At 33.7% G+C, this 20,579-nt stretch overlaps 1 protein-coding gene across 1 annotated transcript in view; it reads right to left on the bottom strand.

Moving 5' to 3' along the window:
- The window catches only part of LOC110996127 (sialin), a 47,895-nt gene that overhangs the window by 25,621 nt on the left and 1,695 nt on the right, over positions 1-20,579 (bottom strand). Inside the window, exons 2-4 of the mRNA XM_022263658.2 lie at positions 18,352-18,407; positions 7,103-7,266; positions 4,282-4,415 (exon numbers count right to left, since the gene is read on the bottom strand). Coding sequence (XP_022119350.1) covers positions 4,282-4,415; positions 7,103-7,266; positions 18,352-18,391 — 338 coding nt within the window. The 5' untranslated portion in view covers positions 18,392-18,407. The remainder of the gene's footprint in view (positions 1-4,281; positions 4,416-7,102; positions 7,267-18,351; positions 18,408-20,579) is intronic.

Below are 20,579 nucleotides of genomic sequence, written 5' to 3'. Positions count from 1 at the left end.
CAACTCGGAAGACATGTATTGAAATTAAAAATGTGCCAAAGAACGGATACGAAAATAGAGACGACTTAATTAATATGGTATTGTGTCTCTCAAAATCTGTAAATTTTAATATGAGCCAGCAAGACATAAAAGATATTTACAGAATCCAGAGTAGAAAGTCTGGGGTAAATAACACCCCCATAATTGTCGAACTAGCCTCATCGATTCTTAAAATGGATTTACTTCTGAAAGTCAAGAGCTACAATATTAAAAATAAATCAAAGATACAGGCTAAACATCTCGGATTTACCAAAAATGAAGAAACCCCTGTCTTTATATCGGAACAGTTAACATCAAAAGGAGCCCGACTATTTTTCCTGGCCCGAGACCTTACAAAATCAAAAGAGTACAAATTCTGCTGGACTAAACATGGCCGAGTCTTCGTCAAGAAAGATGAAAATTCTCGGGTTATCCTCATTAACAGCGAAGCCCAGGTACACCTTTTGCTACAGGAAACGTGACTATTCTGTGAAACTTCTTTTTATTTCTTACTATTCTTATCGCTTATTTTTTGTGCATGTATTAGTATTAAGAAAATAATTATTAGTCTATTCATACTTAAAGTTTTAGCATTTATAATTAACCTACATTGTTTTGATAAACCAAGTAACAGTAGTTCAAAAAGTTGTAATCTACGGTATCTAAAAGTATTATTCAATGTAAAATCCCTTTTTTACGGACATACATACACACTTAAACACACATACACAAAATCATACACACTCTTACACAATAAGTTTAACTGTCTCAATAGCACTATATGTACTCTCAAAACATCGTTATCCTGCAACGGTACTTACATGCAATTATTCAATAGAGTAAAGGGCAAGCTACGCCATTCTGCACGCGTAACTGAATATGGATAATCATTTAAACACCTTATGGGAACTAGATAATACAGAAATTAGTAACTCAAAAATAATTGACATCGAAGAATTTAGTAACTACGTTGAGCAAAATAATTTCACTGTCTTGACACAAAATATTAGAAGTATTTACAGTAATTTTGACGACCTTCAGGTAAATTTACAGCAAATGAATCATGATGTGGATGTCATGATCCTTACAGAGTGCAGACTAAATAATAGTAAACGCTTACCACTCCTCCGTAATTACTCTTCATATCATACTACAAATCAGCTCAATCAAAATGATGGCGTTGTAGCATACATAAAAAACAACCATCTCTGTCGGGTAACAGAAGTTTCACTCTCGCACGCCTCGGCTATACAGCTAATTATCGCCGAATACGTTATTATAGGTATATATCGTTCCCCATCACACGCCTGTGCAGATAATTTCATAACTTCCCTAAATAGTTATCTCGATACTATTACTACACCTAAAAATATTATAATAACTGGGGATATAAACATCAACCTAATAGGTAGAGAGTCTGAATCCTTACAACAGCGTCACAATAGATTAAATTATTTAAACATGCTGGCAGGACATGGGCTGCTTCCCGGGCACTGTCTACCTACTAGAGAGTCGAACTGCCTCGACCATGTTTTTCTGAAATTCGATAAACTTAAGAGCTCTGCTTTTGTGGCTGTCTTGACTACAACTATCACGGACCATGCCATGGTAGTATTAAACCTAGCACAAAAAACTGTAACTAGAAACTGCCATAGGTATTCAACTTCCATTGACTTTGAAAACGCGTGTAAAGACTTATTTAACTCAGACATGTCATTTTTCAATATTTACAATGATCCGGAGACCTTGGCTAATAAATTTATCCATGAAATAAAAACCATATTACTTTGTAACACTAAAACTAAGACAATCTCTAATAGCAAGCGAATTCTTAAACCTTGGATATCACTAGGAGCCCTACGCTGTATTAAACTTCGCAATAAAATGCAACTTAAACTAAAGAAAAATCCTTTTAACGTAATCTTAAAAATAACATTTAGACGCTTTCGTAACTTCTGTTCAAACTTAATTAAAAAACTTAAACGACAATTTCATAAAACTCAAATAGCTAACTCAGTTAAAAATCCTAAACAGCTTTGGATAAAAATTAATGAAGTAACTCAATTTAAAACCCCCAAATCCTCAAATACATGTCTACTGAATATTACTCCGAATCCGCTTGACTCACTAAACCGTATCAACCAATTCTTTGTTAAAATAGGGTCAACTTTAGCTGAGGACATTTTACTTAACTTCGGTAACCCAACAACTACAGACATTTGTTCTCGGGTGTCTTCGTTTGTTCTTCTTGAGACTAGTCCTCGTGAGGTGGATGCTATACTCATGGGTCTCGATTCTGGGAGCGCACCTGGTTGGGATGGTATACCCACAAAGTTTTTGAAAATGTCCAGAGACTTTATTGTCCCGCTCATTAGCCAGCTGGCTAATTCCTGCTTCAAAACAGGAATATTTCCAGCCGTATTTAAGAGATCGTTGATTACGCCTGTGCATAAGAGTGGGGACCTGAACGACGTCAATAACTACCGTCCTATATCCGTACTGCCATGTATCTCTAAAATATTAGAAAAGTTACTGAACAATAGACTGGTCAATTACTTAAATAAATTCAAAATTTTATCCAACACACAATACGGATTTAGGAAGGGCCTGTCTACACAAGATGCCGTGACTGCACTTACTAATGACATAATTGATAATGTAGACAGAGGTATTAAATGCGTAACAATATTCTTGGACCTTAAAAAGGCATTTGATACCGTTTCCGTTCCCATTCTTCTGCGCAGGCTGGAAGCCATAGGAATTCGTGATACAGCTCTCTCCCTTTTTAGAAGTTATCTACAAGGTCGAAAACAACAAGTTAAAATTAATAATTTGATAAGTGAAGAAGAAACCGTGGAATATGGCGTCCCGCAGGGAAGCGTGCTTGGCCCGACATTGTTCCTGATATATATAAATGACCTTTGTAATATTCGGAGCAATGGCGGACGGATCTACTCATACGCGGATGATACCGCGATTGTGTACACGGGAGCGACTTGGATGGCTGTGAAATCCGCAGCTGAACTAGGTCTGGCTGAAGTAGCTGGCTGGCTTAATACCAACTTACTTTCACTTAATGTTAATAAAACAAATTTTATATGTTTTACTGCGAATCAAAGATCTCAGCCGGGTTACGACTTTGGAGTTAGGATTCATAGGTGTGGTGATCCGATTGCCCAGAATTGTAGCTGTCAGACCATAGAACGTGTCAACTCTACCAAATATCTTGGAGTTACAGTGGACCAAAGGTTATCATGGCACTTACACATCGAAACAATTATGGCCCGGGTTAGAAAACTTATTTGGATATTTAAAAACTTACGCTACGTCATGCCCGCGTCATTGCTTAATAAAGTTTATCTAGCCCTGGCTCAATCTATTATAATATACTGCATTCCCGTATGGGGAGGAGCAACTAAAACTAAGTTTTTAGATTTAGAGAGATCTCAAAGGGCCCTTATTAAAGTAATGAACTACAAACCATATAGATACTCTACCGATGACCTTTACAGAAATAGTGGCTTATTGAGCGTTAGAAAATTATACATTTTGCATATCACCCTACGTATGCACAAAACACTACCATTTAGTCCAGGTAAACTAAAGAAGAGACGTAAAGATATTGTAGCATACGCCCCACGCGTGCACACAGTTTTTGCTCAACGTCAATATACTACACAGGCTGCCTACATCTATAATAAACTGAATCAGAAATTAAATATATATCCGATGTTATTATATAATTGTAAGAATACCGTAACTGGGTGGTTGAAAACTATCACATATGAAGAAACAGAATTAATTTTGACGAGAATCAGATAAACACACACACACACACACACACACACACGCACGCACACACACACACACACGCACGCACGCACACACAAACACACAAACACAAACACACACACACACACACACACACACACACACACACAAACACACATGCACGCACTCACACGCACGCACGCAAAGACCGTGCGTTATTATTTGTTTAATTTAGTTAGTTTTTAATTCAAAAATAAATAAATAGAAAAATAATATATTTTGTAACTAAGTTTGTCAAGTCATATTTCAGTTGTTTTGGTCCAAACATTGTAATCTATAATTTAAGGGAAGTTGCGAGGTTGCTCCATCACAAGTATTATTTAACTTACTGGGGCTACCTCAATTTTACATGTATGTTAATGTTTGTGATTCAATAAAATACTTTTTACTTTTAAAATACTTTTTACTTTTTTTTTCTGTATTTTTACATACCTTGCTCCTATAACCTCTGCAAGTCGACCTCCTGGAACCTCTGTGAGAACATAGCCCCAGAAGAAGCAACCAAGCAGATGGTTCTTCTGCTTTGTATCCCAATGATAGCGGGTCTGTGTTATATGCTCTGGGTGCTGAAAAAATAGGAACATGTATGTATGTGTTCTCATTTATGAAATAGAAATCATTCCCTATATTAATATAAGTATCATCTCGCAATGACAAGCTTTTTTATATATTTTATATAAAAAAGCTTGTCATTTTTCTGTTACTTTTTTTAGTACAGTTTTAGATGTTCAGTTGACCACCGATAACCGCCGCAGCGAAGGGCGTAATACAAAATCTAATAAAGTTATTAAAACAGGTGTGAAGGTACGCAAAACTAATTATGGACTTAAATCATTATAAATTTCATACTACAGAAATTTAACTTGAGAATACTGTAATAAATTCATGTTTGATAGGTATTTTATAGGTATGTTATTTTTTAGGTATACCCCATAAAACATTATTCCTTGAAGAGGATCATGCTTTTATACAATCAGAAATTTAATAAAATTGTTTATAATTAAATGTTTATTTATGCTGTGGTACATAGTTGTTAAATAATAAGAGATCGGATGTCTAAGGCGTGAGAGACGTTGCAAAAATGGATCTAAACAATACATGTTTCATGTGACTAGTCTCTAGATATATGGTTTGTTTATGTGCAAATAAATTTAAAGACCTCTCTTTTTCTATATATTAATTTCTAGTAGCAGTAGTGGATTCAGCGACTATCATCTCCTAGTTTGTTACTTTGCTATTACATTGACAAACAATCATTAAGCAGATGCAGAAATCTGGGGCACATAACCCAGAACCTATGTATGTATGTATGTATGTATGTGGGGACTTAGTTTCCGCACTTAGACTCTTAATAGGTCCGTTGTGCGTGAAGTCCTGCCTAACTAAGCCAGCCTAACTCCTTCCAAAAGCATAGAAGCTTCCTAACCCAGAACCAAAAAAGTTGTAGTATCCCTGAGATAGTAGGTTCGATCCCCGACTATGCACCAAAAGACTTTCTGTCTAGGTGCGCATTAAACATTCGCTCGAACAGTGTAGGAAAACACAGGACGCTGATCACCTACTTGCCCATTACATTGACAGATGATCGTGAAACCAATACATTCGAGGCCCAGGCCAAAACCGCCACTGTTTATTTTAAATAATAATAAAATACTTCATTTCGTCATACACATTTGGTATTTTTTGTTACGACCACTGAGAAGTGGCATATTGTATGATGAAAATGTTTTGTAGTTTAAATATCAGGTAAACGAACCGCAAAAAGGCAAATTAGCCACGGTAGTTTGCGTCAACGCCTTTTCTTGGAATATTGTTTTGCGAGGCGATGCTTAACGAAACGAGAGAATTCTAAGAATAAAAATCTTGTTATACGAATTAAACTTCGATCTATTTGGTAGGATTTGGATCCAGTATGTTGTATTTTTAATGAACAGTGGGCAAACGGAGGCTCATCTGATATTAAGTGATACCGTTGCCCATGGACACGCTTAATGTCAAAGGACGCGCGAGTACCGAATCATTCAAATTTGTACTCTTGTTTCTACGTAGATAACAGTCAGATGAAATGAAATGAAATACGTTTATTTGGAACATAAGATCATCATGGTATCACTTATTCCTCGTCATTATATTCGAATTTGTTGGCAACCCTAACTCATCGGCAAAGAAGACAGAGGGTGTTGGCTGAAAGAAAAAGCCGGCGTAAAAAACTCTCGGTACTCTTTAAAAAAATGTCTCATTATAAGACGTAAGATAAATGCGACCTGATGCACAAAACACCAGCTAAAAAGAGCCAGTGCAGAAGAGTGGGAACCATAGACTTAGTATATACGCCACCATACTAAGTCTATGGTGGGAACGTATTCCACAAAACGTTTTTAAAATCGGTGGTAGGCATGCCGAGGGGGCTTGAAGCTGTGTTTTTGGCAGCTGTTTTTACATGTGTTATTTAGGTAAGGTTCTTTTTCTTTATTGCTGACCGCCTTTTATTGTTGGGTCGTAAAGATTAAAACAAAATTTAATAAATAATTGCCAGAATACTCTTCATGCAAATTAAGTTTCACGAATTTAAGTATACAGACAAATAAATTCAATTTCAATTAAATCAATAATAAGATCGGAAATTTCCGTAGAAGCCCAGTTTTTTTTAAATTTTTTATTAAGATTTAATGCGATTTTAATTATTTTATTATAAATTCTGGGTACAATAGAATTTTGGAATGGATCTCTTAATGAACCCCGTAGCCAGTACATCAAGAGACGCAATTGGAAATGCATGGGCAATACATTACGCCACTAGACCGCGCGGCAGGTCACCTGCACGTTGGACTGATCAGATTAAGTCTGCCGTAGGAGAATCACTGAATCAGTGCAGCAGGATGACCTCCAATAGGCAACGATGGCGGAACGTCGAAAAGCGCATCACATCTGCGCCTTCTATTACCACATAGCGATCAAGACCACTCTGTCAAGAGTATGCCGAATAAGAAGAAGAAAAGGCAATACATTCCAAAGAGATTGCGGGTTCCAATACAGCAGGCGGAAAGCGAAAGCGGGCCGTCTCAAGCAGGTGCCAAGAGGTAAAGAAAGCTGGAACAGCTTGGAGACTCATTGTGGACGCCCTCTAAGTAGGCTAAGTACTAAAAACAGTATAGAAGCTTGATGACAAATGCAAAATCTCTGAACCTACCTAAGCGTGCTTAACGAGACGCTTATTTCACTTTCTTATCTCTGGTTTAAAAGCGGTACCTACCTCTGTAACGTTAAGTGATTCGGTGAGATTGGCCACCACCTGTGTATTCTTCTCGTCGTATATCATCTGCACTATGGCAATTGTGAGGTTCACGCGCAGTGCGTAGTTCAACATGAACCCGAGAAGCACCATTATGTTCAAAACTTGGACGCATGTCAGGCAATCTGAAAGAAGAAATATAATTATACAAATGAAGATTTTTTGAAAATGTCAGCAAATATAATAGTCGTTCTGGACCAAAAGGAAGAAGAGGGCACCCCAAGAAAAGAGCTATGGTAATAGATAATAGACCCTAAAGAGCACATCTAGGAAATAACACTGATATTTAGAAACTAAACAACTAACTCCCGTATGAAACAGTTTTTTAATATATTTTGATTAACTTGACATGACCTATATATAACCTGTTAATGCGTCATATAATCAAACATAATTATAATATTACAACATCTCCAAGGTCGTTTTACGCAAAATCATTTTTCTCGCGCATAACGGCGATTTGCGAAACGTGTTCTTTAAATTTACGATTTGTTGTAAACAAAATAAAATGATTTTACGATACTTATTTTGTTATTAGAAGTTAACTGCTGTTTTTACTATATATTTACTTGCATATAAAAACTATGGTGGTACAATCTTAACTTCGCATATAAACATAATGGCGTGCAAATTTGTCTTAGATAATAAAAAGGTACATTTTTATACAGATATATAATACACACACATACGCTCAACAGAACAATAACAAAAAAGGACACATCAAACACAAAAAATGCACATGAATCAGAATAATTTCAGATAAGTTAGTACGAAAGTTAAGCATGCGATGTGGACAGGTAACGCTAAATAGTTATTATTATATAATCATACTTAATTATTATATTAATTTATGAATAATATAAATGTCGGTGAGGTATTCTGTGATAACCTAAATTTTGGTATGTATTCAATTACAGCAAAAACCTTTAACCCTTCAAACAGCCTTTTATATGGCAAAACAAAGTTTGACAGATCAGATATAATTTTTGGGTATGTAATGTCGAATCACGGATCCACCTTGAAACAGCTCCAATTTTTATGCTTTTTATTCTCAGTGTCTTTCATTTTACAAATTGTCAAAATCCCAGAGGCTCTTTTATCTCTGCCTTTTATTAAATTTAAGAAATGTATTATATGTATAGCTGTGTAAAAAGGCTTACTATAAAGTTAGTGATTATCTAGTTGATAAAAGGGCCTCGGACTAGTGCTAGGTAGACTACTTCTAATTAATTTGCTATATTTGTTTTAAATATTGTAGAATTGTTTGTGATTTGCTTTTTTTAAAAAAAAGAGTACCGAGAGTTTTTTACGCCGGCTTTTTCTCTCGGCCAACATCCTCTGTCTTCTTTGCCGATGAATAGGGATGCCAACCGGCTCGAATTTAATGACGTGGAATAAGTGATGCCATGATGAGGCCAAGACCTGAAGAGGTTGTAGCGCCACATTAATATTTTTTTTTATAAATTAATTAATTAATTAATTATGGTATGGTCAATCGTTGCCGAGTGATGGAAATATGTAGAAAGGCAAATATATAATCTTACTTAGATTGTGACTTGGAGATGATAAACCTGACTCATTGCAGAAGAATTTACGATTGGATTCACTCCTGTCTTATCTATTTTAGTTCGTATTGGTCAAGGACAAAACTATCGTGAGAAATTTCTCCTGCCTGGCAACACCACTTCGCTAGATTTATGATGAATAAACGTTGCAATAGTTTCATTGATATTTTTTATTTCATAGACAATTAAGTAATCTGATACGTGTCGTAATTTGGGTCTAAGGCATGCCGGTGTCCTCGTAGCGCACATAGAAAGTACATTGATGCACATGGGTATCGAACCTACGACTTCAGAATCGCAACGCTAATTAATTCTCGAATTAAAATATTAAAGAACGTTGTTAAACTTCCTTATCAATCTGATGCGCAAATTCGTATACATACATTATAGTTTTTTTTATATATTTGGTAATATTAATGGTTTCATTATCTTTATGGAATATAAACTTACAGCTGTTATAAACTCAACTTTTTAAAACTATTTTTAATAAAGTATTGAATACCAAAACCAATAAAAAAATAATAATAATGTTATGTCCGAAAAAAGGCTATTATATATTGAATACCAAAAACTGAGATTTTTTTACAAACAAGACAGGAGACTTCATCTGATGTTCAGCGATACCGCCGCCCATGGACACTATTAATGCAAGAGGGCTCTCGACCGCATTGGCAGACTAAAAAAGACTGAGTCTTTGTATATAAGATAATGAAACGATGAACATATAGTAGTGATTTCTGTCATCTACGCGCAATCTGTCTACATAAAAAGTAGATATAAATTATTTTTGTATTCCTGGCTTGATTAGCATTTTTTAAAATGAAATCTATAATCTCTGATTGTGATGTGGGTCCTTATTTAATACACAATTTTCTCCAATAATCTTCGTTCACTACCATTCCTATATAAAGAAGTAGACTACAGCCAGAACAACGGTGATTATATAATCATGTCACCACAAAAATAATAGAAAAGTATACTATAAATGTTGATACAACACGTCCAGTTAAATTTCAATGTTATCACAAGGAAATGCGATAAGAACCATTAAAATATGTAGTCAAATATTCGTTTTGGTATGTGTGAATAATTTGTAATGAGACTTCAATCATAAATATGCTAAGAGTGTATAAGACTTAAGGTTGTACCTGTATTGAAAAGCCATAACCAATACGTCGACTTTCCTTTCCTTCACACCACTCTTCAGGTTGTCTACGATAAAGACCCATAATTGTCTCTGTATAATTGTATAGTAGATTGACAAACATTATACAAAATTTAATTCGAACAAGACGACTGATTAAATGTAGGTTGCATGAATCACATACAGTTGAGACTATTAAGCAAAATGTATCGTCACTAGAATGATAACCTTGTATGTCAATATGTCGTTCCACAACTGAGCGTTTTTAAGACAGTTTCTGCCCCGCACAACCACTATGTGAAACCAGCTGCTCACATAAGTATTTCTAAACCAATTCGACTAAGAGCGCAGCCACACGATGCAGATAACGATGCGGCGCCGCACCGCAATTGTTTCAGGAAATAGGGTGCCACACGGGCGTCGCGGTGTGGAAATATATTTTACCCCTCCCCGCCACGTCTCGCATGTCACTAGTCCGGCCCGCTTGCGGTGCGACGTGGCGCGGCGGCGCAACGCGTCGTGTGACATGGTATAGTAATTTGTATGTAAGATGACGTTGCGGCACCGCTCCGGCGCTGTTATCGCATCGCGTGGCCGCGCTCTAAGGGTCCTTCAAGAAAAGAGCGTTTTGCGTTGTGTCAAATATTATGCCAATTTGCATATTTCATTACTTATCATAGTTGATTTAGCGCTTCCAAGACAGGTTTTTTAGTTTTTTTGGTCGGGTCGGTAGAAATATTGTCTATATATTTACTAGGGCTAAGAGTGGATGTCTGGGCTTCAATTTTTTAAAGAGATATTTTGGTCAGGTAAGAGGTTAGAGTTAACACAATTTCCCGAAGGACCAAATTAATGGATAGCTGGCTTTTAGTAACAACTCATTTTGTTAATCATACAAAAGCAATAAAACAAATGAGGAAGGTTTTGCGTTTGGAGAAATTGATTTCAAGAACTACGTCATTATTCAGCACTTGTTGAAATCTTTAAGCAATCGAGGGCTCCTTAGGAGATAACAAAAAGCTAAGAGTTGTCACAGTCACGTTTAAAGTATTTCCGTATACATAAGGACTACCTTGAACCTTTAAAAAATGTTCCGCATTTTTATCATCTATTTATAACTTAATAAACAGTCTTACATCATTTATCTCGTATCACTACAACGTCGCCGCGTTATCGGTGACGTTATATAACTTGACTATAACATCAAAATTCTAACATTGTTCCATGATTCCTAATCATCAATCTTCTGTACGTGCCCAATTTTGAAAAACGACGGTTCCCGTCCAGTCCGGGTTCAATCTTTACAAGAGTTTGAGAGACATTTGTGGACAAACATTCTTATTGTAAAAATATGACATATTAACCAAATGAACACAGGGACCAAAATTTGGTCCCTGTGGCATACCTTTAATGCTGGCGTTTCCTTTTGCAATACTTATTCGAAAGAACAGCCTTCTGTGCCTGATACAGGCCTTCGACTTTTTCAGTCTAAGGTTGCTCACTATGTACTCCTTCATCGTTCAAGCGAATGTTAAATGCGCACGTAGAAAGAATGTCCGTTAGTGCATAGTCAAGGTTCGAACCTACTACCACAGATATGAGAGTTGTACGCTGTTAGGCACTATTTCTCTTGAAAGAGGTATAAATAAAATATGTATTTTCACTTTTCACGTGTCCTTGTCTTACTTGCAAACATTACATTTCGAGGTCAATTTTTCATTAACATTTGGCGCCGCGACAACTACCCACACACATATATTTTTATTTTCTAGTCCAAAACTAAATTCATCTTAGTATTTAAATCGTACAATTCCTGTGATGACAGTTCATATAGATTAGGAGTAATGCTAAAATGCGGGTACCATTGTTAAATTAAATTAGTTGTAATGAGATTTTGAGAGTAGTTTCTAATATTTTGTGACGTGATTCTAAAGTTATGGTTAGTTTATCTTCATAATGACCATTATATCATTTCTTCAATATAGGTTTACTTAATTTACTTATTGTTTTTATTATTTACATATAAAATGTCTATATTTCCTTGAACTACAAGTCACCTATTAACAAAAATTTTAACTTTTTCATAGCTAATAGCGATTTATATTTTTTTTTCTCAAGTCTCGTCTTCCCAAACATGTCGAAATCCAGTTCCGGTGAAGACAGGAACCGTTAAGTAGCGAAATGATTTTAGGATCTTTGAGTAAATATGTCTACAGTGTTCAGAAAGGATTAAATTGGATCAATAAACGTCATAAAACTAATTAAAACAGGAAATATGGAATATTACTGATAATCTTGAAATAGTTCACATAATACACGTTCATGTAATTTTGAGTCGTAACCGGAAACGTGCAGTTCTTAGAAATGAGATCTTACTTGGCCTTACACTGGCCTTTGTCGTAAATAATCCGTGGAGTATTTATCAAGAAGTAATATTACTATATTTTATCAGATCTATCGAAACGGTAAAACAAAATTTCATGATTTTTTTTTTGTATTACGAGTCTCTGGGTCCGAGAATAGATCGTAAATTTATTTGGCATTGAAAATATATTTAACCCTTCTACCAACAACCAGATAAGAAAAGCTATAAGAGGCAATAGAAGATTTAAAAATACCAATCGAAGTCAAACTCAAAATAACTTTATTCAAATAGGTAAACAAAACAAGTACACTTATGAACGTCAGAAAAGAAAATTCATTCTAAATTTACATTTACTATGAGTTCGCAAGTCTTACAGCGTAGAACGGGCAAGAAGAACTGCCTAGCGACTCTCCGCCAGTCTTTTTAATCGCTACGTTTTGAGTAATACAAATTGTTGCAACGGGAGAAAAACAATCCCAAGGATTAGGATCATTTTAATATTCGTCAATAGTCAAATTTATAAAAAGCTTTATTATTTATTTATTTACGTAAAACGAGATATTTGAATTTATTGCTCTTGTGAGCAATCAATGTGATTTAATAGCGCTTATTATAAAACACTACACACACATGCAGTTAACAGTTTACACTATTTACTTAAGTACACATTGTATATAATTTTACCAATTTAATACTTTTAATATATTTTGAAGTAGATTTTTTAAGTAATTTACAGTACAGAAGCAGAACTAAGATTACTGTCGTAATGTAACATATGACATATGGCGACCTCAAATCCCACGTTTCGTTCCGTATAGACTAGGTACGGTCAAACAGAGCATTGTGTGCAGGTAAGCAAGCCATTAGACACCGTTAATCTGTTACACAATGCAAAGCTTCAGAGTTCCGGGTATTCCAGTGACCAAAGGAGGCATTAGGGTTGGCAATCTTATTATTTTAGTCGCCTGTCCGGGGAATTAATAAATAATAAATCTTATTATTTCTCTTTATTTGGAAAAATATAATAAACTCAGGAATGTATTTAAATAGTGAAAGGTGTCAGGTCAGACGTTTTATCATCGGACGTCGAGATGACAACGACGATTGAGCGCTTCTGAAGGCAGTTTTGACGTGACAACGTCTTATAATTCGATGGAACTCTTGACGCATGCGGTGTTACTTCGCTCTGAGGCGTTCCATTTAAGGCTTGAAGTGCAAGTGAGAGCGCGGAACGAGCGACAAAGAGGCACTTTGTTAAAAAATAATTTAATTATTGACATAATTGTATTTATGCGTACAAATGAATGTAACTTGATCAATTCAAATGTGATTTCTATTTACCTCCTTCTCTGTATCCATACAAAATATCTATCAAACAAATTAAATTTAAATTTTCTTTTGAAAAATGCAACCATTCCATCAGTATTTTCTTATGACGTTGTCACGTTCAACTATCATCAGTAAACCGACTTTACAGACAACCGATTTTTTGACGCTCTACGGCTATGTGGCCAGCTGCTCTCCTATGGCGACACTGAAGTAATAAACAAAAAAATGCTAAAAAAGTAGTGTGTTAATGTGTAAAGGTATGTGTAAGAATTTATTTAAAATTGCCATTATCTAAGTATGTTTAAACGCTACATATTTGTGAGTTTCCCTATAAAGATACAGTCCAGTGTCTGATAGCATTCTAGATATAATTTCAGTACTAGTTCGATTTCTACACTTTCACTAAGAGCGTGGGAGCACAAGGATTTGTCTATTGTACTTTGATTTAAAGCCGATTTCCGGTTTGAATTACATTTATAGTCAATTTGCTGGTCATTGAGTAAATTATTTCCTTGCTATTGAGTAAATATTGAATGACCATTCATTTAACAGATTTACTTATAATGCTAACTAAAATTATAAATAATGAACATTTAAGTACGAAAGAAAAAATACAATAAAAATTATATATATTTTTATAAGGTCTGTATTTTAAAACCTGACCCGGCAAACGAATTTTTACCAGGTATATTATTATTAGGAAACATTTTTTAGTACATACAATAAAATTAACTATCTACTATGATAAAAAAAGGGTTGATCGCAGACGGGTGAAAATTAAGGATTGTATGTATTTTTATGTTGTATCATAAAAATAACAACATTTTTATTTTGGTCTAAAAACATAAAAATAAAAAATTTGCGGTGGACCCACCCAAAACATTCAGGAGGATGAAAAGCAGATGTCTGATTCGCAAACCTAACCGATATGCACACAAAATTTCACGAAAATCTGTTCAGCTATTTCGGAGTAGTTTATATTATCTATTTCAAACGGCGTGAAACGAGAATTCTATACTTTAGATTATATATTTCAGATTTATTTTAAACTAAATTTCTTATCTATCCCATCATCCTATTTGTTTATCCTCGACTTAGGGTCCTTCAAGACCAATACCAATTTTTTAAAGGCGTGGCATTGAGTATTCATTGGCGGGCGGTATCACTTAACATCAGGCGAGACTCCTGCCGGTTTGCCCCTTGTTCCGTAAATAATCGAACGCGTTTTGCCCACAACCTAACCTAACCAGTCATTCATCAGAATGCTCAATATGGACATTCTGGTGAACGACTTATAGCTGAAATTCAAATTTATCTTAGTATTTATTATTTATCGACGTGTTTCTTTCGTTTATAACTGTCCCATTAGATCTTGAATTTTATTTTTTAATATATCAGTGTGCCGAACATTGGCAAACTTATAAATACAAATAAAATAGCAGATAACTGGAGATAGCTCATAGCTAATATAGAACATGTACGGGTCGTAAACATATAAAAAATGTAGCCTGCATTTTCAATTTGACAGCTGTCATTTAAATAAAATTGACCAACATTCGAATGTCAATGTCCGAGTTGTTTTGCAAATATAATAATGTCATCTTTATGCCCCGGTTGGCATTGACCCAATATATTCATTTATAGCGTCGACATAATCTAATAACCAACACCTATTTTTATTTTAACATTTACTGTATTTATAATAATCATGAAACTAAATCAGATATTCCACCAGTCAAATCAATAGATAAAATAAATACTTAAATGAAAAAAAAACAATATTTAATATACAGAATATTAAAAAAAATACTGTATATTATAATCAAATCATAAGATTATTTATTCAAATACTTATATATAACATAAAACATGAGAGAAGATGTTGTTACATGTGAAAAATTATAATTATAAATGAATTGGGATAGACATATAATTTATAACCGTGCTTACGTCATCTTCGATTTGATTAATCTGTGACCATTTTGTGTCACGTGACTGACGTATGAAAACATATTTATTCAATTTTAATAACGGGTTTATATTGTCATTAGTTACAAAACATTTAGCAGCGGCTGTCGTAAAGTGGCAGAACATTCGTAATTGACATGATTAAATTCTATAAAATTAAGTGGCACTCACAGCCATTGTTTTTGTAAGTGACGTCATTAATCTACTATGTAAAGGTATGTTCGGAAGTAATGACACGTCCACCTTGGCACAAATGATTTGGCCAAACGCAATATTTTGTTTACAAACATTACTAGCCGTTAACATAATTGCTGTTTGTGGCTGGCATAGTTTAAGAGTATCAGACTCAACTGTAAGCGTATACTATGCATTCCAGATAATCAAACTCGTCCATGACATACGGGAGTACGAGAAGATAAACCACTCCTTATATGGAAATTGTATTCGTTTTTATAACAAACTTACAAGCGAACTTAAATAATTATTACTGAATAAATTTAAAACACTTTTATAACGTAAATAAATCAACCATTTTTTAAACCTTAAGCTTGATTTCCAGTTCAAACAATTTGTATGACTCAAAACTTGGCGATTTAAGAGTGGCAGAGAGTTTCTTGCCCGCCCTACGCCCTTGGCTTGCGAACTGGTATTAAATGTAAATTTAGAATCCATTTACAATCTTTTCTGTTGACGTTCAAGCGTACTTGATTATCTATATGAATAAAATTATTTTGAGATTGAGCGTGACTATTTCAAAATCCACTACATTTTTGGCGAACGAAAGCCTTATTTAGTTTTACTAAGTCTTACTTAGTCTCGTTTAGAATATCAATAGGCCTTGCTTCCAAATCTTTCTGTAATGTTACTGATTTTATTATAACAAAATTAACATAACCTACTTTTTTTTGTTATAAATATACTATAATTATTTTTAATATATGTTCATAATCTATTATAAATTATGTATAAATTAAGTTCATTAACTGTCACATAAATATAGTAATTCTATAAAAATAAATACTAAAACAAAATTTATACAATCAAAACGTGCCTACTACTTAAATGTAAAAACCGCCATAACACAAGACCTAGCCCAAAGCCTATCTTCGTTATCAAGTTAATCCAAAAATATATAACAAACAGCGGAAACTATTACAGACGCATGATAGTTGCGGTTATTTTCAAAATGGCCGCGTGCCAAATGTGACGTCACACGTGCAGTGGGCGCGCCGATTTCTGTTGCCATCGTTAATATATTCTATCAAGTCTATTGTGATATAGTCTTTTGGCACTATGACTCAGTCTATTGCATTTTCGTAACTTTGCTAAACTAAAAGTTTAACATTAACAGAATAATGGTGAGATATTCGCAAATCGATATGACAGAGCCCTTGCGACCACCTTCTTAAAGGCCGTCAACACTTTAAACTATGGGGTTGCCTGAGTCTTTGGGTAGAAGTCAACAACTCTTTAATAACTACAAAGATTCTAGAACAATTCAAGATGACAGGGAAAAATACTTGGTTAGATATTCGAATCTAAATTACACACTAAAGTCTATAATTGTGTGAATATTATTATTTGCTCGAGTTATGTAATGTAACATTTATTTAAGTTACACACAATTACATATATATTTTCCTATATATAGTCCAACTACACTTATATTCAAGTGTCAGACTTAAGAACCCGTAAGTTAGTTCTTTGTTGATCCAGCGCAACTCCACTACCCCTAATCTTATGTTAGTTATAAGTGATTTTTCAAACGATTTAAGTCGGTCGACACCCAGGTTCAAACAAAGAGTTTTATTTACATATATGTATTTGATACAAAAACCGCCATCGAACTTAACTAGCGACATTACATTTCTTAATCCTTAAAATGTTTTTAAAATAATTACTTATCAATTGTCGAAATAACGAAAAATGTAAATTCCGCACAGCTTACTAAATTGTGGTTTAGGCGTCTTTGGTCTGTGGTAGATTGTACTAAGGTATCTTAATATGAAATTATAGTGAATTGAAAATAATTGCTGCATATAAGGGCCTTATTATGACGATTATGGCAAGCCCCTATAGATCGGAAGTCACGAGATTTTAAAATGCGTGACTTCAAGTCATGGTTAGAATTAAATGAGGATAAGGCGGGATTATTAACAACCTTGCTCAGCACTTCACGTATATGAAGTTAAACTTAGTTTCTTTTTGTAGTACTTAACTTAAACATTTTGAACGGTTTTCAAATTGATATAACGCCATATTGTTTTTCAGATTATTGTTTCGAGAGAGTTCGAAATTTTAATTTATGACATTCTATAATAAAATAATGAGGTGTAATATTTAATAGCCATTGTATAAAATCTGTGCTGATTTATTTAAAGCGATTATCAATAACAAAAGAGATTTAGTTTTATATTTTAATTGAATATATTTTTGATCTGATAGGGAGACAAAAGTCAGCTACCGCAACCCATGGATGGTCTTTAAAATATATAGCCAGTCTTTTAGGGAGTATGGCTTTTTACTTCTACCTTAGCCTTTCTTAAACTCCCCCTTAATAATGTAACATACGTTATTTTTAACAAAAATATAGAAAGAATTAAATGATAAGTGAAGAAGCAATTAATGTTAACGAAACAAAACATATAAGTAATTAATACTGAAATTCAATTTCCAAATTATTTAAAATTTTAATAGCATTAACAACCATTATTTTTCACACAACATGCATTTAAATTGAGTCTGATTTTGAGTCCAACAACATAATATAACTTAACAACTATACTAAAATAACGACCAATCCATAAATTATTAGCATAGACAAAAGAATAACGCTTACCTGTAATATTTCTCGTAAATGACTTCTCTGTTTTAGCCATGTTGTATGGAATGAGTCTGTAACAAAACAAGTGAACGTCAAATTGTTGCCAGGTGCAAAAAACTTGGTCACCTCAATAACTAACATGCTAATTAGTAAGACAGTATCAAATTATCGCTGTTATTTTAATCATTTCGTCTCACAAAGCGACGGATACTTGGAGAAAATATACATAAATAAAAAATAAAAAAAACGACTAGATTATTATCTATATCATAATAATATATTTTAAAATATATATTATCTAGGTTTTATTTATTTAAAAAAATATCCAGCCGTTTGACACTTTGTCTTTAAAATAAAAAAGTCTTTATTCATTTGACTCCAATTCATTTTAATCCGTAAGATTTAGAAACCCTTTATTTATATGGCATAACAAACTTTATATGTAGTAATCCCCATAAATATATATAAGGCCAAACGACGACATCCTTAAGAACAACATAATATATTATATTTACCAGAATCAAAGGTCCCGGCTGAATTCTATGGTATTAGGTTCTTAATAACAACGTCATCTGGCTGTTACGACTATCGGTTTTTACGACCAATAGAGCCCTATTTAATTTGCACCTAAGCGTCCTAAATATTACTTTGGCATGCACGTCGTAAAGAACGATGGAAAAGAATTTGAAGCTCTTTTGATGAGTAGCCGTGACTTGACAATTTACTAATACTGATTATAATATTGATTATTAAAGCACATTAACTATTCAGGCATTTCTAAAGAAAATTCAAATTATTAGCAAGTGACGCACGCAAATTTAATTTTTAAATTATACATTTAAAACAAACTACTTTCTATAGTATTTCAATGTTTTAATAGATTATGTTGAATTTCCACATAACCTAAACATGGACAGTTTTCTCTTTATATGTACTAGCAATGCCCCGCGATTTCACTCGCATAGGTTCTGATCCTGTGATGAGTGGAACATCTACTGATCGGACAATAGAAGTTTTATTTCACTTAGATTTTTTATATTTTAATTACATCCTTTCAGATTATTAGACACACACTTAAATATTTTACTTTACAACGAATATTAATCTACGATTTATCTAATACATTTTAAATTCGTAACAAAATTTAGAAAATGTCCGATATTAGTAAATTTAAAAATACTTTAATGAAAAATTTTTGATTTCAAGTAGGTAATGAAAGAATTTTTTTAATCAATCCAAGAAAAAACTTGATTATCATGTATTCAAAATAACAACAACCATTCAAAATGCAGAGATAAGATTAATTTGTAGAACTTCTTATAACTTCCCTGTGCACAACATTTGTTTTGTTTTGTGGCAGCAAAAAACCATGTTTTGGAGTCCCGACTCAGTATAGGCCAAAACTCAATTGCCCATGGGCACAACTCTTTGTAGAAGGCATTTGGTAGTCTAATAGGTACAATACGAGAGCCACTCAAACAAAAAGCAATACATAGACAAGTAATAGAAGACATGGCGAATTACATCGCAATGATTTCCTTAGACAAGTGTTAATTGCGTAGAAAGTAAAACCTCTCGTACACATTGCAGATATTAAATACAGCGGCGCCAAAGCTAACATGTAAAACTGCAAACTGGTTATCGTACCGTTGTCTTGTCGGGACTGTCAGTCCGCCATAACGGCCCCTTACAATCAAATAATTCTAATTACTCACTCATGTGTAAATCTTGGATTGAGGTTACGAATTATAACTAAAGATGTTTGATATTATCTATGCTTAAAATTGGAGCGCGTCGAATACAATAAAAATTTATTTGGAGTAAAACCTCCTTTGAAGTTGAAGAACAGAACACAAAAAATTGTTATTAAGAACTTGACATATATTTGTTTCAGGTTTTTATTATTATATTTAAGATTATATTTTAATATTTTTTTAGATTTATATATTATATTAACAAACGCTTAATCAGTACCTACGAATACATAATATATGTATTTATTAATACGTTTTACGTACTTCGTTGCTTACAGAAATATACAGTTGACATAATTAAATGAAAAGGAGGTCAATATGTAAACAGTTAACATGACAATATTTAAAAAAACACATGAAAGAGAAAAAATCTCGATAATTTCAGATCAGTTTCACATCAGTACGAAATTTAGGGATACCATATTATGGACAGGTAATGTTTGTATAGTATATGTATATAGTGCATTTTAAGGTATCGTCTAAAATATT

This window comes from Pieris rapae, chromosome 21, assembly GCF_905147795.1.
Source record: "Pieris rapae chromosome 21, ilPieRapa1.1, whole genome shotgun sequence".
NCBI lineage: Eukaryota > Metazoa > Arthropoda > Insecta > Lepidoptera > Pieridae > Pieris > Pieris rapae.
This window is presented reverse-complemented; position numbering and strand designations above follow the sequence as displayed.